The sequence below is a fragment of the Ovis aries genome, chromosome 3 (genome assembly GCF_016772045.2).
Source record: "Ovis aries strain OAR_USU_Benz2616 breed Rambouillet chromosome 3, ARS-UI_Ramb_v3.0, whole genome shotgun sequence".
Lineage (NCBI taxonomy): Eukaryota > Metazoa > Chordata > Mammalia > Artiodactyla > Bovidae > Ovis > Ovis aries.
Window position 1 is genome coordinate 8,567,453 of NC_056056.1, and position 20,970 is coordinate 8,588,422.

Genomic DNA, 20,970 nt, shown 5'->3' on the forward strand with positions numbered 1-20,970 from the left:
GGGAATTTTACTCCAGATTAAACTACTTATCACCCTATCACAAGAGTAACAGCTAGTCCACAACTAAGAATACTGCATGTTAAGAGACTTGGGAGGGGTTATAGGGAGGGAGCCTATGGGATTCAGTCAAAGCTGTACTCAAATGAAGACTAATATCCTTAGATGCTTTTATTAGAAAAAATAACCAAGTGTTTGATTCAAGAAATTAGAATAAGAACACATACACACAGACACACACCACAGAAGGAAGAAACAGATTTTTCAAAAAGACAAAACAGACAAATCTCCTTCCATGAAAATACTACTACTAACAGGGTAGAATGAGAAAAGATCACAACTACTGATGCAGAAGATATTATTTAAATTATACAAATCTAGTTCAATGTTAATAAGTTTGAGAATTTTAGGTTGAAAGGCCTATTTTTATAAGAAAATAGAAATTGCCAAAATTGATTCAATTGATACTGAATAAATAAACAGTAATCAAATACATTTAAAAGACTGGCAAATATTTATCCTCTTTCCTCTAAAAAGCAGCAAATTCAAAAATTTTTATGGATAAATCATTCCTAACATTCAGGGAAAGGAATGTCCATATTATTTGATCTATTCTGGAACACACAAAAAAGATAAGAAACTTCCCAATTCAATACATTGAAGGAGTGAGAAATTCTGATGCAGAACATCTGAAAAAGATGAAAGACAGAGAAAGAGACACAGAGATGGAGAGAGAGAGGAATCACATATATATATAATATACATTATATATAATATACATTATATATACTATACATTATATATATACTATACATTATATATATATATAATATACATATAAAATACATAGTATTTAGTTGTTCATTCCATTTATTGAGTGTCCATTATGGGCCAGCACTGTTTTAGATGCTGGGGCTATAGTAATGAACAAAACAAGTCTATGCTCTCATAGAACTTACATTGGGCTGGTGGAGGCCAGGATAAGCAGACCAAACAGTAAGTGTGAAATGTCAGATTTGACAATTCAGCATGGTGAGGGGGATGAAAATTATATAAATTTCAGTTTTACATAATCAGAGGAGAGCTCACTGGTGAGGTAGCCTTTGACCAGGGACCTAATTAAGGGAACAAGCACCCAGATATGTGAAAGAACATTTTAGACACAGATAACAACAAATGCAAAGCCCTGAGATGGGAACATACTTGGAATGATCAAAGAGCAGCAAGAAGGCTCCAATACTAATGAATATAAATGCAAAAATATTAAGCAGAATTTAATAAGCAAAATAATAAGCAGAATAAATTCTGCATCAGAATTTCTCACTCCTGAAAAATAGTGCATTGTCTATCAAGAAAGTTTATTTCAGAATATAAGGATTGCTCAACATTATAATTAATTATATTAATTGCTAGATTAAATGAGAAAAACTATATGGAAATTTCAAAAGAAACTAAACCAGTAGTTAATCCTAATTTTACAAACAAAACAAATTCGGGGATGGGTAGGAGAGAAGGAGGGGAATATATGTATACTTATGGCTGATTCACAGTGTTGTGTAGCAGAAACCAGCCCAACATTGTAAAGCGATTATACTTCAATTAAAAATAAATTTTAAAAAACAAACAAATAGAAACAAAAACTCAAAATAAGCTGGAACTGAAAGGAAGTAAGTTGGACATCACTTCCTTACGGAAGCTTTCTCTAACCTCCCTACGCTTACATCAGACTAATGTCTTGTATCATTGTAATTCTTATGACAATTGTTAACTAACAAATTACTTGTATTAACTGTAAGACTACCATATTAGAATCCTTTTTAAAAGTGAGGCATTTCAAAAATATGACACTTTTTTTTTGACACTTTTAATTAATAAAACTCGGAATGAAGATTCAATTGGAGCATTCAACAGTTTTTAAAATTTAAATGAACTGTCTGAAAGGGCACAGGATGACAGTTGTAACAAGAATAAGTCATTTCTACTAAAACTAAACAGAAAAATAAAGAAGGTAGAAGATTAAAGAAACAGGCAAACTGGTCAGATTGAAGTGTATACTTAATCATCGAGGCTTTCCACCCTTACATTTAAAAGGTAAAGTAAAAACAGTAATTTCAAATGAAAATAACATGTGGATTAAAATGCAAATTGAACAATCTAATTTAAAAATGGGCCAACTGTTTGTGTAGACACCTCTCCAAAGAAGATATACAAGGTCAATGAAAGTGAAACTGTTAGTCACTGAGTTGTGTCTGACTCTTTTGGATACCAAGGACTGTAGCCTACCAGGCTCCTCTGTCCACGGAATTCTCCAGGCAAGAATACTGGAGTGGGTAGCCATTCCCTTCTGCAGGGGATCTTCCCAATCCAGGGATGGAACTTAGGTCTCCCGCATTGCAGGCGGATTCTTTACCATCTGAGCCACCAGGGAAGCCCTAAATTGTCAACAAGTATGTGAAAAAATGTTCAGAATCACTAGCCATTCAGTTCAGTTCAGTCGCTCAGTCGTGTCCGACTCTTTGTGACCCCATGAATCGCAGCATGCCAGGCCTCCCTGTCCATCACCAACTCCCGGAATTCACCCAAACTCATGTCCATCGAGTCAGTGATGCCATCCAGCCATCTCATCCTCAGTCGTCCCCTTCTCCTCCTGCCCCCAATCCCTCCCAGCATCAGGGTCTTTTCCAACGAGTCAACTCTTCGCATGAGGTGGCCAAAGTATTGGAGTTTCAGCCTCAGCATCAGTCCTTCCAATGAACACCCAGGACTGGTCTCCTTTAGGATGGACTGGTTGGATCTCCTTGCAGTCCAAGGGACTCTCAAGAGTCTTCTCCAACACCACAGTTCAAAAGCATCAATTCTTCACCGCTCAGCTTTCTTCACAGTTCAACTCCCACATCCATACATGACCACTGGAAAAACCATAGCTTTGACTAGCCGGACCTTGGTTGGCAAAGTAATATCTCTGCTTTTTAATACGCTATCTAGGTTGGTCATAACTTTCCTTCCAAGGAGTAAACGTCTTTTAATTTCATGGCTGCAATCACTATCTGCAGTGATTTGGGAGCCCCAAAAGAGAAAGTCTGACACTGTTTCCACAGTTTCCCCATCTATTTCCACTGAAGTGATGGGACCAGATGCCATGATCTTTGTTTTCTGAATGTTGAGCTTTAAGCCAACTTTTTCACTCTCTTCTTTCACTTTCATCAAGAGGCTTTTTAGTTCCTCTTCACTTTCTGCCATAAGGGCGGTGTCATCTGCATATCTGAGGTTACTGATATTTCTCCCAGCAATCTTGATTCCAGCTTGTGCTTTCTCTAGCCCAGCATTTCTCATGATGTACTCTGCATAGAAGTTAAATAAGCAGGGTGACAATATACAGCCTTGACGTACTCCTTTTCCTATTTGGAACCAGTCTGTTGTTCCATGTCCAGTTCTAACTGTTGCTTCCTGACCTGTATATAGGTTTCTCAAGCAGCAGGTCAGGTGGTCTGGTATTCCCATCTCTTGAAGAATTTTCCACAGTTTATTGTGATCCACACAGTCAAAGGCTTTGGCATAGTCAATAAAGCAGAAATAGATGTTTTTCTGGAACTCTCTTGCTTTTTCCATGATCCAGTGGATGTCGGCAACTTGATCTCTGGTTCCTCTGCCTTTTCTAAAACCAGCTTGAACATCTGGAAGTTCACGGTTCATGTATCGCTGAAGCCTGGCTTGGAGAATTTTGAGCATTACTTGACTAGCATGTGAGATGAGTGCAACTGTGGGGTAGTTTGAGCATTTTTTGGCATTGCCTTTTGAAATGCAAATCAAAACCACAATGGGACACCACTTCAAGACAACTAGGATGACTATAATAAAAAAGACAGATAATAACATGTGCTAAGATATTATGAAATAGGAACCCTCATACACTGGTAGTGGTGCAGTCACTTTGGAAAACGGTTTAGCAGGGCCTCAAAAAGTTAGTTACATTTCCCAGCAATTCTGTTCCTAGGTATCCGCCCAAGAGAACTGAAAACATATTTCAAAAATAATAAATATAGCATAAATTTTTAAAATCCATGAATATAGTATATCTTTTCATCTTTTATCAGTATTTGTAGCTTTCAGCATGCAGATCTGGAACACATTCTTTTCGATTTACACCCAAGTATTTCATGTTTTTTGTTCTACTCTAAATGATACTAATTTAGATTTCAATTCCTAATTGTTCATTGCTAGTATATAGACGTACAATATATTTTTGTAAATTGACTTTGTATTCTGCAACTGTGCTAAACTATCTGCAATTCTGCTTACCATACTGTTGCTCCCTTATTTGTGAAGCTAATAATTTTTATTTTCACTCTGAAATATAGAAAAGAAACTAAGATACTAAAAGTAAACTAAAAATGTCAATTCTCAAAGTGATCTACAGATTCAAGACAATTCCAAACAGAATGGCAGAAGAATTTTTTAAATAGAAATCAACAAGCTCATTCTAAAATTTATATGGAAAAGCAAATGAACTAAAAGAACAAAACCAATTTTCAAAAAGAAAAACAAAGCTGGAGGACTCACAATCTCTGGTTTGCAGTCTTACTTTAAAGCTACAGTAATTGAGTCATAGTGGGTTAGTGAAAACATACATAAAGATCAAGGAAACAGAACAAGAAGTCCAAAAATAAACCCACCCAAAGATGGTCAATTGATTCTCAACAAAGAACAAAGACAATTCAATAAAGAAAAAGGATAGTCTTTTCAACAAATGGTGCTGGAACAACTGGACACTCACAGACAAAAATATTTACATGTACACAAAAATGAAAACCAAAACCATTTACATATACACAAAAATGAACTTTGATCATGATTCACAATATATAAGATTAACTCAAAATAGATCAAAGACTAAATATAAAGCCTACAACTATAAAACATCCACAGGAAAACAGAAAAAAAAAAACAGGAAATTTTTGTGAATATGGATTATGTAAAGATTTCTTAGATAGGATACCAAAAGTACAATTCATAAAAGAAAAAATGGATAAACTGGACTTCATAAAAATTTAGAATTTCTTCTATTTGAAAAATACTGTTAATAGAATGAAAAGACATGTCACAAACTGTGAGGAAATATTTGTAATTCATGTATCTAACAAAGACATATACCCAGAATACATAGAAAACCTCTCAAAAAATCAATAATAAGAAAACAGATAACCCAGTAAAAAATATGCAAAAGATTTAGATGTTCCACCAAAGAAGATACAGATGGCAAATAAATACAAGAAAAAATGCTTAACACCATTAGTCATTAGAAAAATGACAACTAAAATCATGCGATACAACTAACTAGGAAAAGGGCTAGAATTTTTTAAACTGACAATACCAAGGACTAACAAGGATGCTGGTAAAAACTGTAAAGTGGTTATGCCACTCTGGAAAATAATTTGACAGTTTCTTGTAAGGTTAAATACACACTTACCACACAACCTATTAATCCTACTCCTAAGTGCGTGCGTGTGTGTGTATATATATATCCAAGTGATATGTTCACACAACACCTGTGAATGCTTCTAGAAACATTATAGAAGTATTTGCAATTGCCCAGAGCTGGAATAATTCAAATGTCCTTAAGCTGAAGAATGGAGAAACAAATTGTTGCATATTCACACAACAGACAAGCAGCCAGCAATGAGAAGGGGCAAACTACGGACACATGCAATATGGATGATTCTCAAATTCGCTATGGTAAGTTAAAGAAGGCACATTCAAAAAGCTTTGCAGGGTATGACTCCACTGTTAACGACATTCAGTGCTCACCAGGGGCTGGGGGTGGTAGCACAAGGGAATTCAGGGAGTGATGACCTGTTCTGTATTTTGATTACTGTGGTGGTCATATGATGGCAGGTAAATCTGAAATTTGAAGAACTGTTCACTAAGAAGGGTAAATTTTACCTGGGCCAATTATTTTTTGTTGTTGTTTAGCTGTTAAGTCATGCCCAGCTCTTTTACAACCCCATGAACTGTAGCCTGCCAGGTTCCTCTGTCCATGGGATTTCCCAGGCAAAAATACTGGGGTAGGTTGCCATTTCCTTCTCCAGGGTATCAGGGCTGGAACCCATATCTCCTCCTTGGCAGGTGGGTTCTTTTACTACTGAGCCACCAGGGAAGACCTATGCAAATTATACCTTAAAATGGAAAAAATATGACATATATTTAATATATTTCAAGTATGTGATCTAAGGTTTCTTTTTAAAAGAAAAAAAAAGTATAAGAATGAATGAAAATTGCTTCAATCTAGGTGTTTTCTCAACTTCTGACACATCCTATGACTCATGGCCCCATCTGAAAAAGGCAGCATTTTACGTACCCACAGTCTCCTCCAAAACTGAAACTACATTCTCTTCCCAAAGAATGTGATTCTTATAAACTAACCTGGGGACAAACTGCTAATAGTTAGGAAACAAGAAAAGCAATACATTTTGTAATCCTTGAATCTTTGAAACACTCTGACAAAACTTCAGGGAACAAGAGTAAAATTTGGATTTGTAAATTACAGCATGGATTGACATAACTGAAACATCATCCATTAACATGAAGTAGACAGAGAATGCCTGGCGGGGCAGTGGGTGGCGGGCGGGTGGGTAGAGAATGAAATTCTCCTTTCTCTTGCAATCTCTTTACAAAGCAGAGAGCAGAAAAAACAAAACCCTACGTTTATAGACAGAAATTAAAGGGGAAAAAGTAAAGAAATGAGCAGAATGGGAAACGGAAGTTGCATGTGGTTACTAATCATCCATATGTTCTTCAGGTCTATTCTTCCATTTTCCAGCTCATCTGCACTTCACTCAGGAAGTTTACCCAAGACTTCACTTTCTCCCCCAAAACTGTGGCCCCACAGGATACAGGCAGCCTATCTCTTCTTGAAATCCTCTAACATTTGTACTGACACTCTTGTGGATCTTGTCATAATGATAAGATTGACTAAAAGAACTGTTTCATTGTTCAGTCGCTAAGCTGTGTCCGACTCTTTGCGACCCCCATGGACTGCATACAGCACACCAGGCTCCTCTGTCCTCCACAATCTCCCCAAGTTTGCTCAAACTCATGTCCATTGAGTCGATGATGCCATCCTACCATCTCATCCTCTGTCATCCCCTTCTCCTCCTGCCCTCAAATTTTCCCAGCATCAGGGTCTTTTCCAACGAGTCAGCTGTTCACATCAGGTGGCCAAAGTATTAGAACTTCAGCATCAGCCCTTCCAATGAAGTTTCATGGATGATTTCCTTTAGGATTTGCTGGTTTGGTCTCCTTGCTGTCCAAGGGACTCTCAAGAGTATTCTCCAGCACCGCAGTTCAAAAGCATCAAAAACTGTATTAGATGCTATGCCAGCACTATTTCTTTTAAAACTCATAAAACCACAGGAGGTAGGTGCTACTATTACCCATTTTATAGATGGAGAAACTGAGGCACAAAAGGATTCCATTATTTGCCAAAACCACACAGCTAACAGTAGTAGACCAGAATTTTATTCCAGGTGGTCCAAATCCAGAGTTTTTTCTCTGAATTATTATACACAAAGATTCATCCAAAATTTATAAGGATGAAGTACTAATTGTCATACTAAAGACAGATTTAAGAATAAGAGGAGATCCTATTCTTCCCTCAAAGAGCTTCTGGTCTAGTTGGGTGAGACCACAAAGAAGCACGATAACTGGTTATACCCTAAGTGTGTCAGCAGAGTGACATGAAAGGGGGCACAGGATTGTCTGTGTCTGTCACAACAGTGTGAAATGGTCCCATATTTGAGTGTCCCTGTATTCCCTCATAATTGCTACCAGGCTCTGAACAGATCTCTGTTGAATGAACAGCTAACACTGACCCATATCCTCTACTTCTGTTGTACCTGTACCTATTGTCACCCACTGAGCATGGGTCTTTATCTAATATATTCATCCCTGTTCAGTTCAGTTCAGTTCAGTCGCTCAGTCCTGTCCAGCTCTGTGCGACTCCATGGACTGCAGTACGCCAGGCCTCCCTGTCCATCACCAACTCCTGGAGCTTACTCAAACTCATGTACATTGAAAGATATGACAAGAAAGATAGGACAGGAAGCCACAAACTACATTTATCTTGCTCTCGGACATATCCTTAAAAACACTGATTCATTCCATGAATATCTATTGACAGCCAACTATGACCAGCCACCGACAGTTTTTGGTATGGGATACAGGGATGAATCATGTAGTCATGTATGGATGTGAGAGCTGGACTATAAAGAAAGCTGAGTGCCCAAGAATTGACGCTTTTGAACTGTGGAGAAGACCCACAGAGATGTTATGGGGAGGGAGGTGGGAGGGGGGTTCATGTTTGGGAACGCATGTAAGAATTAAAGATTTTAAAATTAAAAAAAAAAAAAAAAAGAGTCCTTTGGACTGCAAGGAGATCCAACCAGTCCATCCTAAAGGAAATCAGTCCTGAATATTCATTGGAAGGAGTGATGATGAAGCTGAAGCTCCAATACTTTGGTCACCTGATGTGAAGAACTGACTCATTTGAAAAAACCCTGATGCTGGGCAAGATTGAAGGCAGGAGAAGGGGACAACAGAGCATGAGATGATTGGATGGCATCACCAACTCAATGGGCATGAGTTTGAGTAAACTCCCGGAGCTGGTGATGGACAGGGAGGCCTGGCGTGCTGCGATTCATGGGGTCGCAAAGAGTCAGACACGACTGAGTGACTGAACTGAACTGAACAGGGATGAACATATTAGATAAAGACCCATGCTCTCCCAGAAGCAACATTCAAGGGGATGAAACAATCAAACAAGTACCAAAAGCAAAAAACAACCCAAAAAACTAATTTTAAGTGTAATGAAAAAAATAAAATTAGGGAGTATGATAAACAGTGACTATGAGGTGTTAATTTTTAGACTGGGAAGACCAGGTTGTGAGGGTGACGTTTAAACTGGGACGTTGGTTAAAAAAAAATCTTTGCTTTATTTTTTTAGAGGAAAAAAGCAAAGCTAGAAACCCCTTCCAAAATTAGGAGTCAAAGTTAACAGAATTCTTTATGTCACTGACAAAGAATTGCAAAAATATTTCTTCCAAAATTTTTACCTAACTCATTGTTATAGAAATGCTGTTTACACATTCACCAATTTCATGTAAAATTAGCCTTTTTTTTTTGGTAAACAGTGACTTTATTTCAGAAAATAAATTCTGACCATATGACATATTGGTGTTTTTTTTTTTTTTTCTGATACTTGTTTCTAAAAAAGGCCATTGCAGGACGGGGGGGGGGGGGGGGGGGGGGCGGAATAGGTCTACCTGCATGAAGAAGCGTCACAGTAAAAGGCTACAAAAATGTGATGTCCAGAACACTTGCTTCCAGGACTTTGTTTTAAAGCACCTTATTCGAATATAACATTTGAAGGAATGTAACATTCAACATAACATTCCATATTTCACAACCCTTTAGAGAGCGTATCGGAAGGAAATGGTATACCTAGAAAAATGAAGAAAGTTATTATTATTATTTTTAACTAATGTTGCAAGGAAATGGACACCAGGTTTTAGGAAATTAATTAACGCTGATTTTGGCAAGTCATTTAACTGCTCTGAGCCTCCATTTCTTTCCCACGGGTAAAACGAGGGTATTGACATTAGAAGATCCCTAGGGGTCCTTCCAGTCCTAAGCGCTTTGATTGGCCTTTAAAATAGAAAGTACGTGATTTGGAACATTTACCGCATGGGGTAGGCAGGTGTTGTCATGAACACTTTTTTAAAAAACTTGCTCATTTGGGTTTCAGTGTTTATAACAATTTTCTCCTGGAGTAATAGGTCAGAGAAGGTTGTATAACCGGGAATATTTTGTATATACCAACGAAGAGAGTGAATAAGAAGAAACAGTGACGCCCAAAAGGACCATCACAGTCAAAAATCCCATCTGACAGCCAGAAAGAGACAGAGGAATTGCTCTAATTGGAGAGAATCGTTGGAAAGGAAACTGTCATTTCCACCATTTTCCTTCTATTTCCTTTCTTATCCTCTCCCGCAGAGAAAAGTCCACTTTTAATTCTCTCTCGATTCCAAAAAAGACGGCAAAACCCACAGCAATCCTCTCCCGTTTTCTGTTAAAGATAACGGCCAAAATATTGAAGAGGCACTATTTGCCTGCACAAGATCGCCAAGCTTACTTAGCACCTGAGACGCCGTTTTCCAAATATGACCACCGTCAGCCCTCACTCCGCTGCAGCCCCACAATCTCCATCATCCATTTTTTAAAAATCCATTTACGTCAAGCCTTTCATCCAAACCACGAACAACTATTTCCTCCCTGTAACAGGGGTTTGCGCGGCCCGAAATCAAGCCCCGGCTGAGTCCTGCGAACAGGGAGTCCGTAGACTGCGGTGCTGGGCAGGGCAACTTCTCCCGCGCACCCTAGAGCTCTCCCAGTCTCCCGGGTGATTGAAGACGGTACAGGACCCTGAGAAGATCCCGCCCTCGAAGCCAAGACCCCGGCTCGGGAGGAGGAGCCGGGTGGCCTCGGCCCCGGCAGAGCCAAGCCTTTGGAAACAAACAGGCTTCTCTCCCGCTGCAAGGAGTTGGCCCCTGGGCGGGCGAGCGGCGCGCCTGAGCGCCGCGGCGCGCGGAGCCGGCGCTCCCAGGTGGGTCTCTGCGGCCGGGGACCGCGGCTCCGGCTCCAGGGGAGGGATCTAGGGGGAAGCGGGCAGGAGGACGCAGGCCGAGATCTGGCACGTCACGACTCCACGGAGGAGGGTGGGAAAGAGGGAGGGACTGGGGATGGAAAGAGGAGTGGAATAGAGGAGCTTGGGGGAATAAAGAAGGCGAGAGGAAGAGAGGGGGAAATGGGGAGAAGGCACTCGGGGTGAAGGAGGGGGATAGAGGAGAGGGTAACAGGCCGCAGGGGGGTAAAGGCGAGGTGAAGGGGGAGACGTGGAGCGATGGGAGTGGAGGGAGATGCAGGTGAAGACCCAAGAGAGGGATGGGGAGAAGAGGGGAGGGGTGCGACGAGGGGTCAGGGATGCGGCGAAGGCGCGGGGGAAGGAGGAGGAATGCGGGAAGAGCAGAGCGGGGGAAGAAGGGACGAGGGCCGCAGGAGGCCGGGAGGGACTTCCCTCCGGAGAAGGCGGCGCCGGGATAACGAGACCCTCCCAACCCGGGAGCCTCAGGCCGAGCGGGGAGCGAGAGGCCAGCGCGGAGGCGGCGAGGGGGGCGCGCTGCGGGCAGGTACCGAGCCGTAGCCGCCGCCTGCGGGGAGGAAACCCGACTCCACTTACTCTCTCCGACCACCGCCTTGAGGCCGATGGGGGCCATCGCGCCGCGCGAGTCTCTGGGCTCCTGGCCTCCTCACGCGACGCCCGCAGACACCGCCGCCTCCCCGGGTCGTCGGCGCGCTCGGCTGGATGCCGCCCGCCGCCCCTGCAGCCGCGGCTCGAGAACGACTGACGCGCGGGCGCGGCGCGGGGGTGCGGCGCGATCCAAGCCAGAGCGAGGCTGGCGACCCGCCGGCGCGCGCTCGGGGGCCGGCCCGGCGGGAGGGGCGGGGTCTCGCGCCAGCCGTCGGCGTCACCCGCGCACCTCCGCCAATCGCACTGCGGCCCGGAGGCTCGGCCCCGCCCCCCGAGATGCGGCTGGACGCGAGGCGGTCCCTGGCTGGCGAGAAAGCCGCGCCCTCCCCCTCACCTCACGCGCCGCGCGCGCGGCCTGGCTGTCGCGCGCTCCCGGCGCGCTGAGTCCTAAGGTCCTCTCCGCAGCCTCCGCACCAGAATCCCCGGGCTCCTGGGAGCTTTCCATCACTCCCCCCTTCACTACCCCTCGCCCACAAAAGGAACTCGGAAGCTAGATCTCTTATTAGTAGTACCCACTCCCCAAGACAACGTAACGTGAGCTTTATTTACCATCTCTATTTCTTTGGGTTCCCATATCCATAAATCCACCATCCACTGAGTCTTAGATGCATCAGCTTATTAAATCACAATAATTGGGCATTGTTTTTAATCTCCATTTTCAGGTGAAAAAAAAAATAGGCTCAGAAACTGAGCACTAGACTTTGTCTTAGGCTGTGCATCATTCATTCGCAAATATTTATTTTTCTCTCACTACTGTATGTAAACCACTGTTCTAGGCGTTGGATCTCCAACCATGTACACGGCAGACAGACATAATCCTAGTCTTTGGGCAACCAAACTCTAGAAATACCCAGGTCCCAAATCGAATAGGGCTATGCTGTGGAACAACTCTGGTCAGTATATCTTTCCTAGAGTCCAAGTTTACCAAAGTGGTCCCATGTCAGTTTTTGCTAGATTTAACTTATGGGGGAGATCGCTTCTGAAACATGAGATAGGGCTCCCCTCTGACTTCAAAGAAAAATGAGTTAAGCCAATCAAAAGTCAAAAAGGACAAGAGAACTAGTCTTAAAAATCAATGAATGCTTATTACATTCTTGGAATAGCTCTGTGAGCTAGGTCCTTTTCTTAATATTGTTAAGAAATATAACATTTTAGAGATGAAGAAATTGAGATTCAGGGAAGATAAGTGCCTTGCTAAAATCCGTCTAGTCAAGGCTATGGTTTTTCCTGTGATCATGTATGGATGTGAGAGTTGGACTGTGAAGAAGGCTGAGTGCCGAAGAATTGATGCTTTTGAAGTGTGGTGTTGGAGAAGACTCTTGAGAGTCCCTTGGACTGCAAGGAGATCCAACCAGTCCATTCTGAAGGAGATCAGCCCTGGGATTTCTTTGGAAGGAATGATGCTAAAGCTGAAACTCCAGTACTTTGGCCACCTCATGAGAAGAGTTGACTCATTGGAAAAGACTCTGATGCTGGGAGGGATTGGGGGCAGGAGGAGAAGGGGACGACAGAGGATGAGATGGCTGGATGGCATCACTGACTTGATGGACGTGAGTCTGAGTGAACTCTGGGAGTTGGTGATGGACAGGGAGGCCTGGCGTGCTGCGATTCATGGGGTCGCAAAGAGTCGGACACGACTGAGCAACTGAACTGAACTGAATAGGTGACAAATGAAAGATCTAATTTTACAATCTGAATTCTGAACCATTATTTTCTACTGACTACTAAAGAAGTTGAGGCCTAGAGGTCACATGGTGAACACTGCAGAAGCCAGAACAAGGGGCCACACGTCCTAGTTCAGCCACCAGCCCCAGGGCAGGAAGATCTGACCATCTTCTCATTCTCATCCCAGTCTACCCTAACAGAACCTTCCTATGGGTTCCTAGAGAGGGACAGTGTTTATGTGTCGTCTCTTAATATCTGGTCTCTGCTTTTTACCCAGGGAAGGTACTGATAGCCTTGGGCTGCCTTTGGAAAAGTAGGAGATAGTTTGTAAATTGCAGGGACCTAGGACACACCAGAGATGCCACGTAGTCCCTCCTTGACGTGTCAACAGATATTGCCCTCAAAGAGCCAGTAATCTAGCTTAGGAGACAGACAGGAATCAAGGAGTTACTGTTCTAGTAAGTGCTGAAGCTGAAGGACAGAGGTTCTGAGGGCGAATGACAGAGCACCTGACTCAGTGGACAAGGTAGGGTGCAGTCAGGGCAGGCTTCCTGAGATGAGCAAAGGGTGGCAAGAGGGAACTGGGAGAGTGTCCTAGGAAGATATACAGAAGGTGTCAGAAATGAGTTTGACTTTTCCAGGAACAGAGAGGAACACAGCTAATGTGACTGTTAGGGACAGTGTGGAAGGAAAGCTCCTGGGGTAGACCTTGCTGCAGAGCTCCAGGACTTTCTGGTAGCCTGGAATCTGCCTGGAGACCTCTGCAAAGGCCGCAGAAAATAAAACATAGCAGCTCCTATTTCCTGTAAAAGAAAGGGCAAAGAACGAAATTATTTCCTGCGGATGTGTGCCTGAGATGTTTACTAGGGATGGCAAAAATCAGAACGGATGTTGCTTTAAATAGGATGGTTGGAAAAGGGAGTAGGGTGACAGACTGTGGACTCACTCAGGAACCCCTGACTCAGGAGTGTCAGATTGGAATCTCTCTGTGAAACCTGGCTCAAGACCTCTTGACATCTCTGAGCTATCATTATTCCGTTTTTCTGGGGCACAGGGAGGTCAAGTCACTTGCCCAAGGTCACACGGCTCTAAACGCAAAAGCGGGACTTGCGATCTGACTTTCTAATGCCCAGGGGAGAACGTCCAGCGCCCAGGCGCAGCCCCAGTGTCCTGACTTAAGGACAGGTTTGGATGCGTGGACCGCAACCTCTTGGAAATCTGGACCCACGTGGGTCCACTACCCCGCGCCCCCGGCCAACCTGAGGGCGGGGCGAGGCTGCGAACCCTTGATGCCCTGGGCTGGTCCGAGGTCCCGCCCGCACAGCGGGCAGGTGCGCTGGCAGCTGCGCATGCGCGGCCTGCAGCCTCTGCAGAGCCGAGCGCCGGCCAGCTGCTGGGGGTGGGAAGAGTCCTGTGATTTACTCTCGAGTCACGTGACGGCGTAGAGCCTGCTTGCGGCTTGGCCACTGCGCCAGGAGCCGGGCAGGTGGGGAGACAGATGTAGAACGGAGATGGGAGAAGCTGGCAGTCAGGGAATGGCGACAGGGAGCTGCATGGAGGGACTGAGAATGAGGGAGGGAGGAGAGAGGGGCGGGGGCGGTGAAAGAGGGACCGAAGAGTAGGCATGGGGCGGACCAGGGAGAGACAAAAGCAACTGAGTGCAGCTGCCTCCGCCAAACCTGCTGATTTGGGCCCCCCACATACAAGGGGCCCATTGGAGTACCCTGGGTCCTGAGTCCGAGAATCCGCGACAGTCTCGGGCTTGCACCTGCCTCCCTTCTGCTTTTATGTTGCACCCGCCCCTCCATCCCGCGTTCACCCCCACTCCCTCCTCCTGGTGTCTGGGCCTTTATAGATTCTGCTGCATTCTTTTAAAAGCATTTTCTAAAGAATTCAACAAGATAATGTTTATAAGGTTCTTTATCTAGTAGCGGGAAACTATCAAGACCCAATACCCTTAAGCAACTTATATCGTTAAAAATGACAAAAGGAGTCTGCGTAAATCAGTGCTGAATATAGTTTTGGAGCGTTCCGGTGTCCTGCCTTTTTAGTTGCTGTAGTTCCACTGGCAGAGAATGAAAAAGTAATTGTTTCTAGCGCAGCCACCCGCCACCCCGCGCTGCCCCCCGCACACACCTACAAAGAGCCGTAGAGCCTGGAGTGCTTCTGTTTGGTACAACCTTGCTCGAAAGAATGTTAAGTTATTTTGTGTTTGTTTGAGGTCGGAACACAGTACCAAAACGGCTTTGTTTTTCAAAGCTTAGGCCAGAGTATCAAACTCAAAGGCCTATAGGGGCCAGGCAGATGTAACCATAGATGTGGCTAAAAGGGAAACACACGCTTAGTGGGGGTGGGAAGGAAGAGGTCCTAACTCAAGCTCCAACCACGGCTGTACATCCAGTGACCAAGGATCATGACTGTAAAAATTTCAGCATCTCCCAGTAAGTTGAACTGTTGTAATGGATTAATTTTTTTTTTAATAAATCACACTGGCTAAACAAAACACATCTGAGGGCCACATTAAGCCCCCAGGTTACCTGCATGCAAACTCTGGGGAGCTAATACCTCTTCCCAAGGGGGAGGTTGGATTCCCCCAAACAGCAGGTTCTAAGGGGCACTGACTTAGCCCACATGCACATAGAGTCTCTGAGTGGTTAGGGCTTTTAGGGAGCAGGGTGTGAGAGCCTGGGCACTGAGCATCAGGACCTTCCTCCATGACCTTGAGAGCCAGGAATGAATCCCTCTGCTCAGCCTGCTCTGGGGCAGCAGATTAGTGCCAACCACTTTTGAATGGACTGGTGAGCACTGTGGTGGCAGCCTCTGAACACAGCGGGTGTGAACATGTCAGTTTTGCCTGGACTGTGAAAGTCCCATAGCCCTGATACAGCCCAGTTTGAACAAGGGGCGAGCCACACAGAAGTACCCTTCAAATGAAGTCTCAGCAACCGCAAACAGCAGGGGGCTTCAACCAAATTGTATTCAATTCTGAGAAATAAAGAAATATGACATTGTTTACATCTTGTGTATCAGAGAACAGTTCTTGCTTTTTACCCATTAAATTGCCAGGGATCCCAGAGGAAGAAATGTTCATTCCAGCTGGAGAAATAATTTGGTGTAGATATGGTTTGCTTTTGACTGGTGGGGACAGAAAGCTTCACGGAAAAGGTGGCATTTGAGTTGAGCCTGGAGGCTGAGAGAGAACATTAAATCCAATCGAAGAAAAGAGCCTGGGCCCATGGTTCCCAAACTGCGAGGCAGCCTGGGGTGCCACAGCAGGTAGGAGCACAGTGGAATGTTTTAAATACCGGAGAGAAACACAATGATACTTAGCATGTGTTGGACACTGGAAACTACTGGCTGGAAGCAGTTCACAGTTTAACCATTAGACTCTGCTACAGTTGTTTCTATGACAGTATGTTTGGAAAGCTGAGTTTTCGACAATTGATATGGTTAAGAAACAAATAACTCATGATGATCTTTATGGAAGATCCACATCTGAGGAGTCGAATCAGATGTGATGGAGTCCAAAGTCTGAGAAGCTACAGATCTTTTTAGTAAGGAGTGGCGGTTAGTTTAGAATTATAATAAAATGAAAGAATACACTATGAGTCCATGCATAAGTTTCAGAAGCAGTCTAATCTGTGGCAATAGAAATCAGGATAATAACTATCTCTTGGAGGTGGAGAGCAAGAAGCATTGACTGGGAAGAGAAAAGTGGGAGCCCCTGGGGCTCTGGAAATGTTCTGTGTCTTGATCTGGGTGGTAGCAACGTAGGTGCATATTTATGTAAAAACTGACTGAGCTTCTCACTTAATTATGCACTTTATTGGATGTATATTACATGTCATTTTTTAAAAAGGGCTTCCTGGAAGATGTGTTGAAGTGCAACTTGAAACCAGTTTGGATGATTATAATCATGTATAGAATGCTTACCATATATCTATCAGGCATGCCATTTATTGAGTGCTTATGATACGTGAGACATTGTGTATTATATGTATTATTTTATTTAATCTTTACAGTGGTCCTAGAGGAGGTAAATACCCCTCCCATTTTATGGATGAGAAAACTGAGGTTTCAAGAACGCAGTTGACTTGCCTGGATTACACAGTCAGCCCAGGTTTGCCTTGTGGATGAAAATTCAATTAATAGTCAAAAAGGAAAAATAGAATTTTATTCAAGCCAAACTGAGGGTTGTAATGCAAGAGACAGACTCAGAAGCTTGGAGAACCATTCCACCTGTTAGAAGTCAAAGGTACAGTCATGTACATTTTTTAAGATGAAAAGGAGTACGTCAAGGCTGTATATTGTCACCCTGCTTATTTAACTTCTATGCAGAGTACATCATGAGAAATGCTGGGCTGGAAGAAGCACAAGCTGGAATCAAGATTGCCAGAAGAAATATCAATAACCTCAGATGACACCACCCTTATGGCAGAAAGTGAAGAGGAACTAAAAAGCCTCCTGATGAAAGTGAAAGCAGAGAGTGAAAAAGTTGGCTTCAAGCTCAACATTCAGAAAACGAAGATCATGGCATCTGGTCCCATCACTTCATGGCAAATAGATGGGGAAACTGTGGAAACAGTGTCAGACTTTATCTTTTTGGGCTCCAAAATCTCTGCCGATGGTGATTGCAGCCATGAAATTAAAAGACGCTTACTCCTTGGAATGAAAGTTATGACCAACCTAGACAGCATATTAAAAAGAAGAGATATTACTTTGCCAACAAAGGTCCACCTAGTCAAGGCTATGGTTTTTCCAGTGGTCATGTATGGATGTGAGAGTTGGACTGTGAAGAAAGCTGAGTGCCGAAGAATTGATGCTTTTGAACTGTGGTGTTGGAGAAGACTCTTGAGAGTCCCTTGGGCTGCAAGGAGATCCAACCAGTCCATCCTAAAGGAGATCAGTCCTGGGTGTTTACTGGAAGGACTGATGCTGAGGCTGAAACTCCAATCCTTTGGCCACCTCATGTGGAGAGTTGACTCATTGGAAAAGACCCTGATGCTGGGAGGGATTGGGGCAGGAGGAGAAGGGGACGACAGAGGATGAGATGGCTGGATGGCATCACAGACTCGATGGATGTGAGTCTGAGTGAACTCTGGGAGTTGGTGATGGACAGGGAGGCCTGGTGTACGATTCATGGAGTCGCAAAGAGTCGGACACGACTGAGTGACTGAACTGAATTGAACTGATCCTACATCACAGGGCTTCCCGAGTGGCTATCGTGGTGAAGAACCCACCTGCCAATGCAGGAGACATAAGAGACGAGGGTTCATTCCCTGGGGTGGGAGGATCCCCTGGGGGAGTGCATGGCAACCCACTCCAGTATTCATGCCTGGAGAATTCCATGGACAGAGGAGTTGGTGGGCTACAGTCCATGGAGTTGCAGAGTCAGACACGACTGAAGCCACTTGGCACATACACGTGCGTCATACATCAAAATGACACACTAATGTTTCACATCAAGTTCACCAAATGCATGTAGGCCAGGTAAGCCCAAACAAAGTGAGCAGTAAGTCACCATGACCCCTTACAGAACTGGGAAATAATGCTAGTCTTCTAACAGGTTACACTGCTGGCATCAGAAGAAAAGAAAAATAAATGATTTCTATAATCAAGTAGGCACTCCCATCTTTGAGGAGGTCTGGTTAATGGATAATGCAGAGACACTGCACCCTGAAGGAAAGGGAGGAGGCCCACACAGACACAGAGAGAATTTTGTGTTTAAATTTTCTTGTCCTGGGGCTTCCCTGGTGGCTCAGCAGTAAAGAAAGAATCCACCTGCCAATGCAGGAGGCACATGTTCGATCCCTGATCCGGGAAGATCCCACATGCTCTGAAGCAGTGAAGGCCCTGTGCTACAACTCCTGAGCCCGTGCTCCAGAGTCCATTCTCTGCAATAATGAGAGCAACCCCCACTCGCCACAACTAGAGAAAAGCCCTGGCGGCAGCGAAGACCCAGCACAGTCATAACTAAATAAATAAAATTATTTAAACAAATTTTCTTGTCCTGCCTTAAAATGTAAATTCTCTTTCATCAGTCTGACCCCAAGTCCAAGCTTTTGGGACCACCTGCTCCCACCTCCCCAGCTCCTTGGAAGAGGTAGGACTTCGGTTGCAGAGGATGAGGAAGGAAAAACCAGAGATGGCTCTGAGCAGAGATGGAGGGTACATGGCCCCTTGCAAAACTCTGTAATTAATTCTGGTTTTATAATTTTCTTCTTCTTCTTTTAGCCCTGCCGTGTGGCATTCGGGATCCTAGTTCTCCAACTAGAGATCAAACCCAAGAGCCCTGCAGTGGAAGCACAGGGTGTTACTGAACCACCGGGGAAGTCTGTTTTATTATTCTTAAAGAGAGCCCCCCATATTTGTTGAAGCTTTAAGCTCTGGCTCTGAGGGTGTCTGGGAGAACCGTTGCCCCGTCACTGGATTGCAGTGCATCCCAGCTCATGACAAGGTGTCCTGAGCTCTTCTTTAACAGAGGCACCCCTCCAGAATTAGTATTTGGTAAAGCAGACCCTGATAAGCTCTCAGTACCCCCGGTGGCACTAGTGGTAAAGAACCCACCTGCCGACGCAAGAGACATAAGAGACGAGGGTTCAACCCCTGGGTCAGGAAGATCCCCTGGAGGAGGGCATGGCAACCCACTCCAGTATTCTTGCCTGGAGAATCCCCATGGACAGAGAAGTCTGGCGGACTACAGTCCATGGGGTCACAAACAGCTGGATACGACTGAAGCGACTTAGCACACACAGCCTGAGAAAAGCAGGTATGCTTGCTCCCCCCGCCCAATTCAAATTAAACACATGCTGTCTTTCTGGTCCCTCTGGCTTCTGGCCTCCTCTCCCCTCCCCTCCTCCCTCCCTCCTTTCCTTCTGTCTACTGTCTTCCCACCTCACTTTTCCCCACTCACTCCTCTCCCTGACAGCAGCTGCCTTCCCACCTTACTCCACAGAATCAGGGCCAAGAGACTTCCCCACCCTGGTACAGACGGAGCTGGACTCTGAGCCTTGGTGGAGCCAGGAGTCCAGTGCTCAGGGTCCCGCCTTCCTGGATCCTCAGCCAGTCATTTCTTTCCTCTTTCCTGGACAGCAGTTTCCCCATTTCCCATATGCATAATCTGGTCCTCAGGCTCCTTGCCCTGAATCGCACCAGCTGCCTCTCCCTCTCTCTGAGTCAAGGGGGTTCCCCTTGGGGATCTGACTTTACTACCTGCCCACCCTGAAGGTATCTTAGGTGCTTATCCCTGGGTCAGGAGGGGAGACAGGCTTTGGTCCTGGGTCTCATTGTCCAGAGGCTCAAGGTTGACTACCCAGACCTGTAGGGCATCCCCAAGTGGAGTCCCTTTGTGAGGTCCTCTTAACCCCTACTTCTTTCCTCCTTCCCTTCCAGACTGTGACCCTCCCTCAGCTGTTGAGAAACCCCTCCTTATATGCACCACAGCCGTGCCCTGCTTTGAGCAGATGTTTCATATACAAAACCAAAATAGCAGTTATTTTGGTGAATGGATCCCCAACAATTTGAAGCCATCTGTTTGGGGCATCCCACCCTGGGGCCTAAAAATGCCTGCCGCCTTCCTTGGCAAGAGCACAACAGCCCAAGAGCAGTTGGAGCATATTTATAAGCAGTTCTCTGCCCTGTTTCGCTGAAAGGCTGCAAACACCCCCTACGCCCCCAGTCCTCCTGCTGATGGGGCCTCACAGGAGACAGGAGGCAGAACTTTGCATTCTGCATCCTGGGTTACAGCTTGCTTTTTTTCTTCTTGGAATTTTCTCCGATGCTAAAAAAAAAAAAAAAAAAGGCACCACCAAAAACCTCCTTTACTCTGAAGATGAAATCTCTTGCCATAGGACTCTTTCTCTGAAATCCACTTCTCACCACCTCACCATCCTTATTGCTGACCCAACTTTTGAACCTCATTCCTGCTAAAAGAATGCCCATCTCCT

General features: G+C 44.6%; 1 protein-coding gene across 2 annotated transcripts in view; it reads right to left on the minus strand.

Annotated features, from left to right (window-relative positions):
* The window catches only part of STXBP1 (syntaxin binding protein 1), a 69,740-nt gene extending 58,286 nt beyond the window's left edge, over nt 1-11,454 (minus strand). For both annotated transcript variants that reach the window (XM_012162474.4, XM_012162469.5), the window contains exon 1: nt 11,288-11,454. In XM_012162474.4, coding sequence (XP_012017864.2) covers nt 11,288-11,324 — 37 coding nt within the window. In that variant the 5' untranslated portion in view covers nt 11,325-11,454. The remainder of the gene's footprint in view (nt 1-11,287) is intronic.
* Between the last annotated feature and the right edge of the window lie 9,516 nt (nt 11,455-20,970).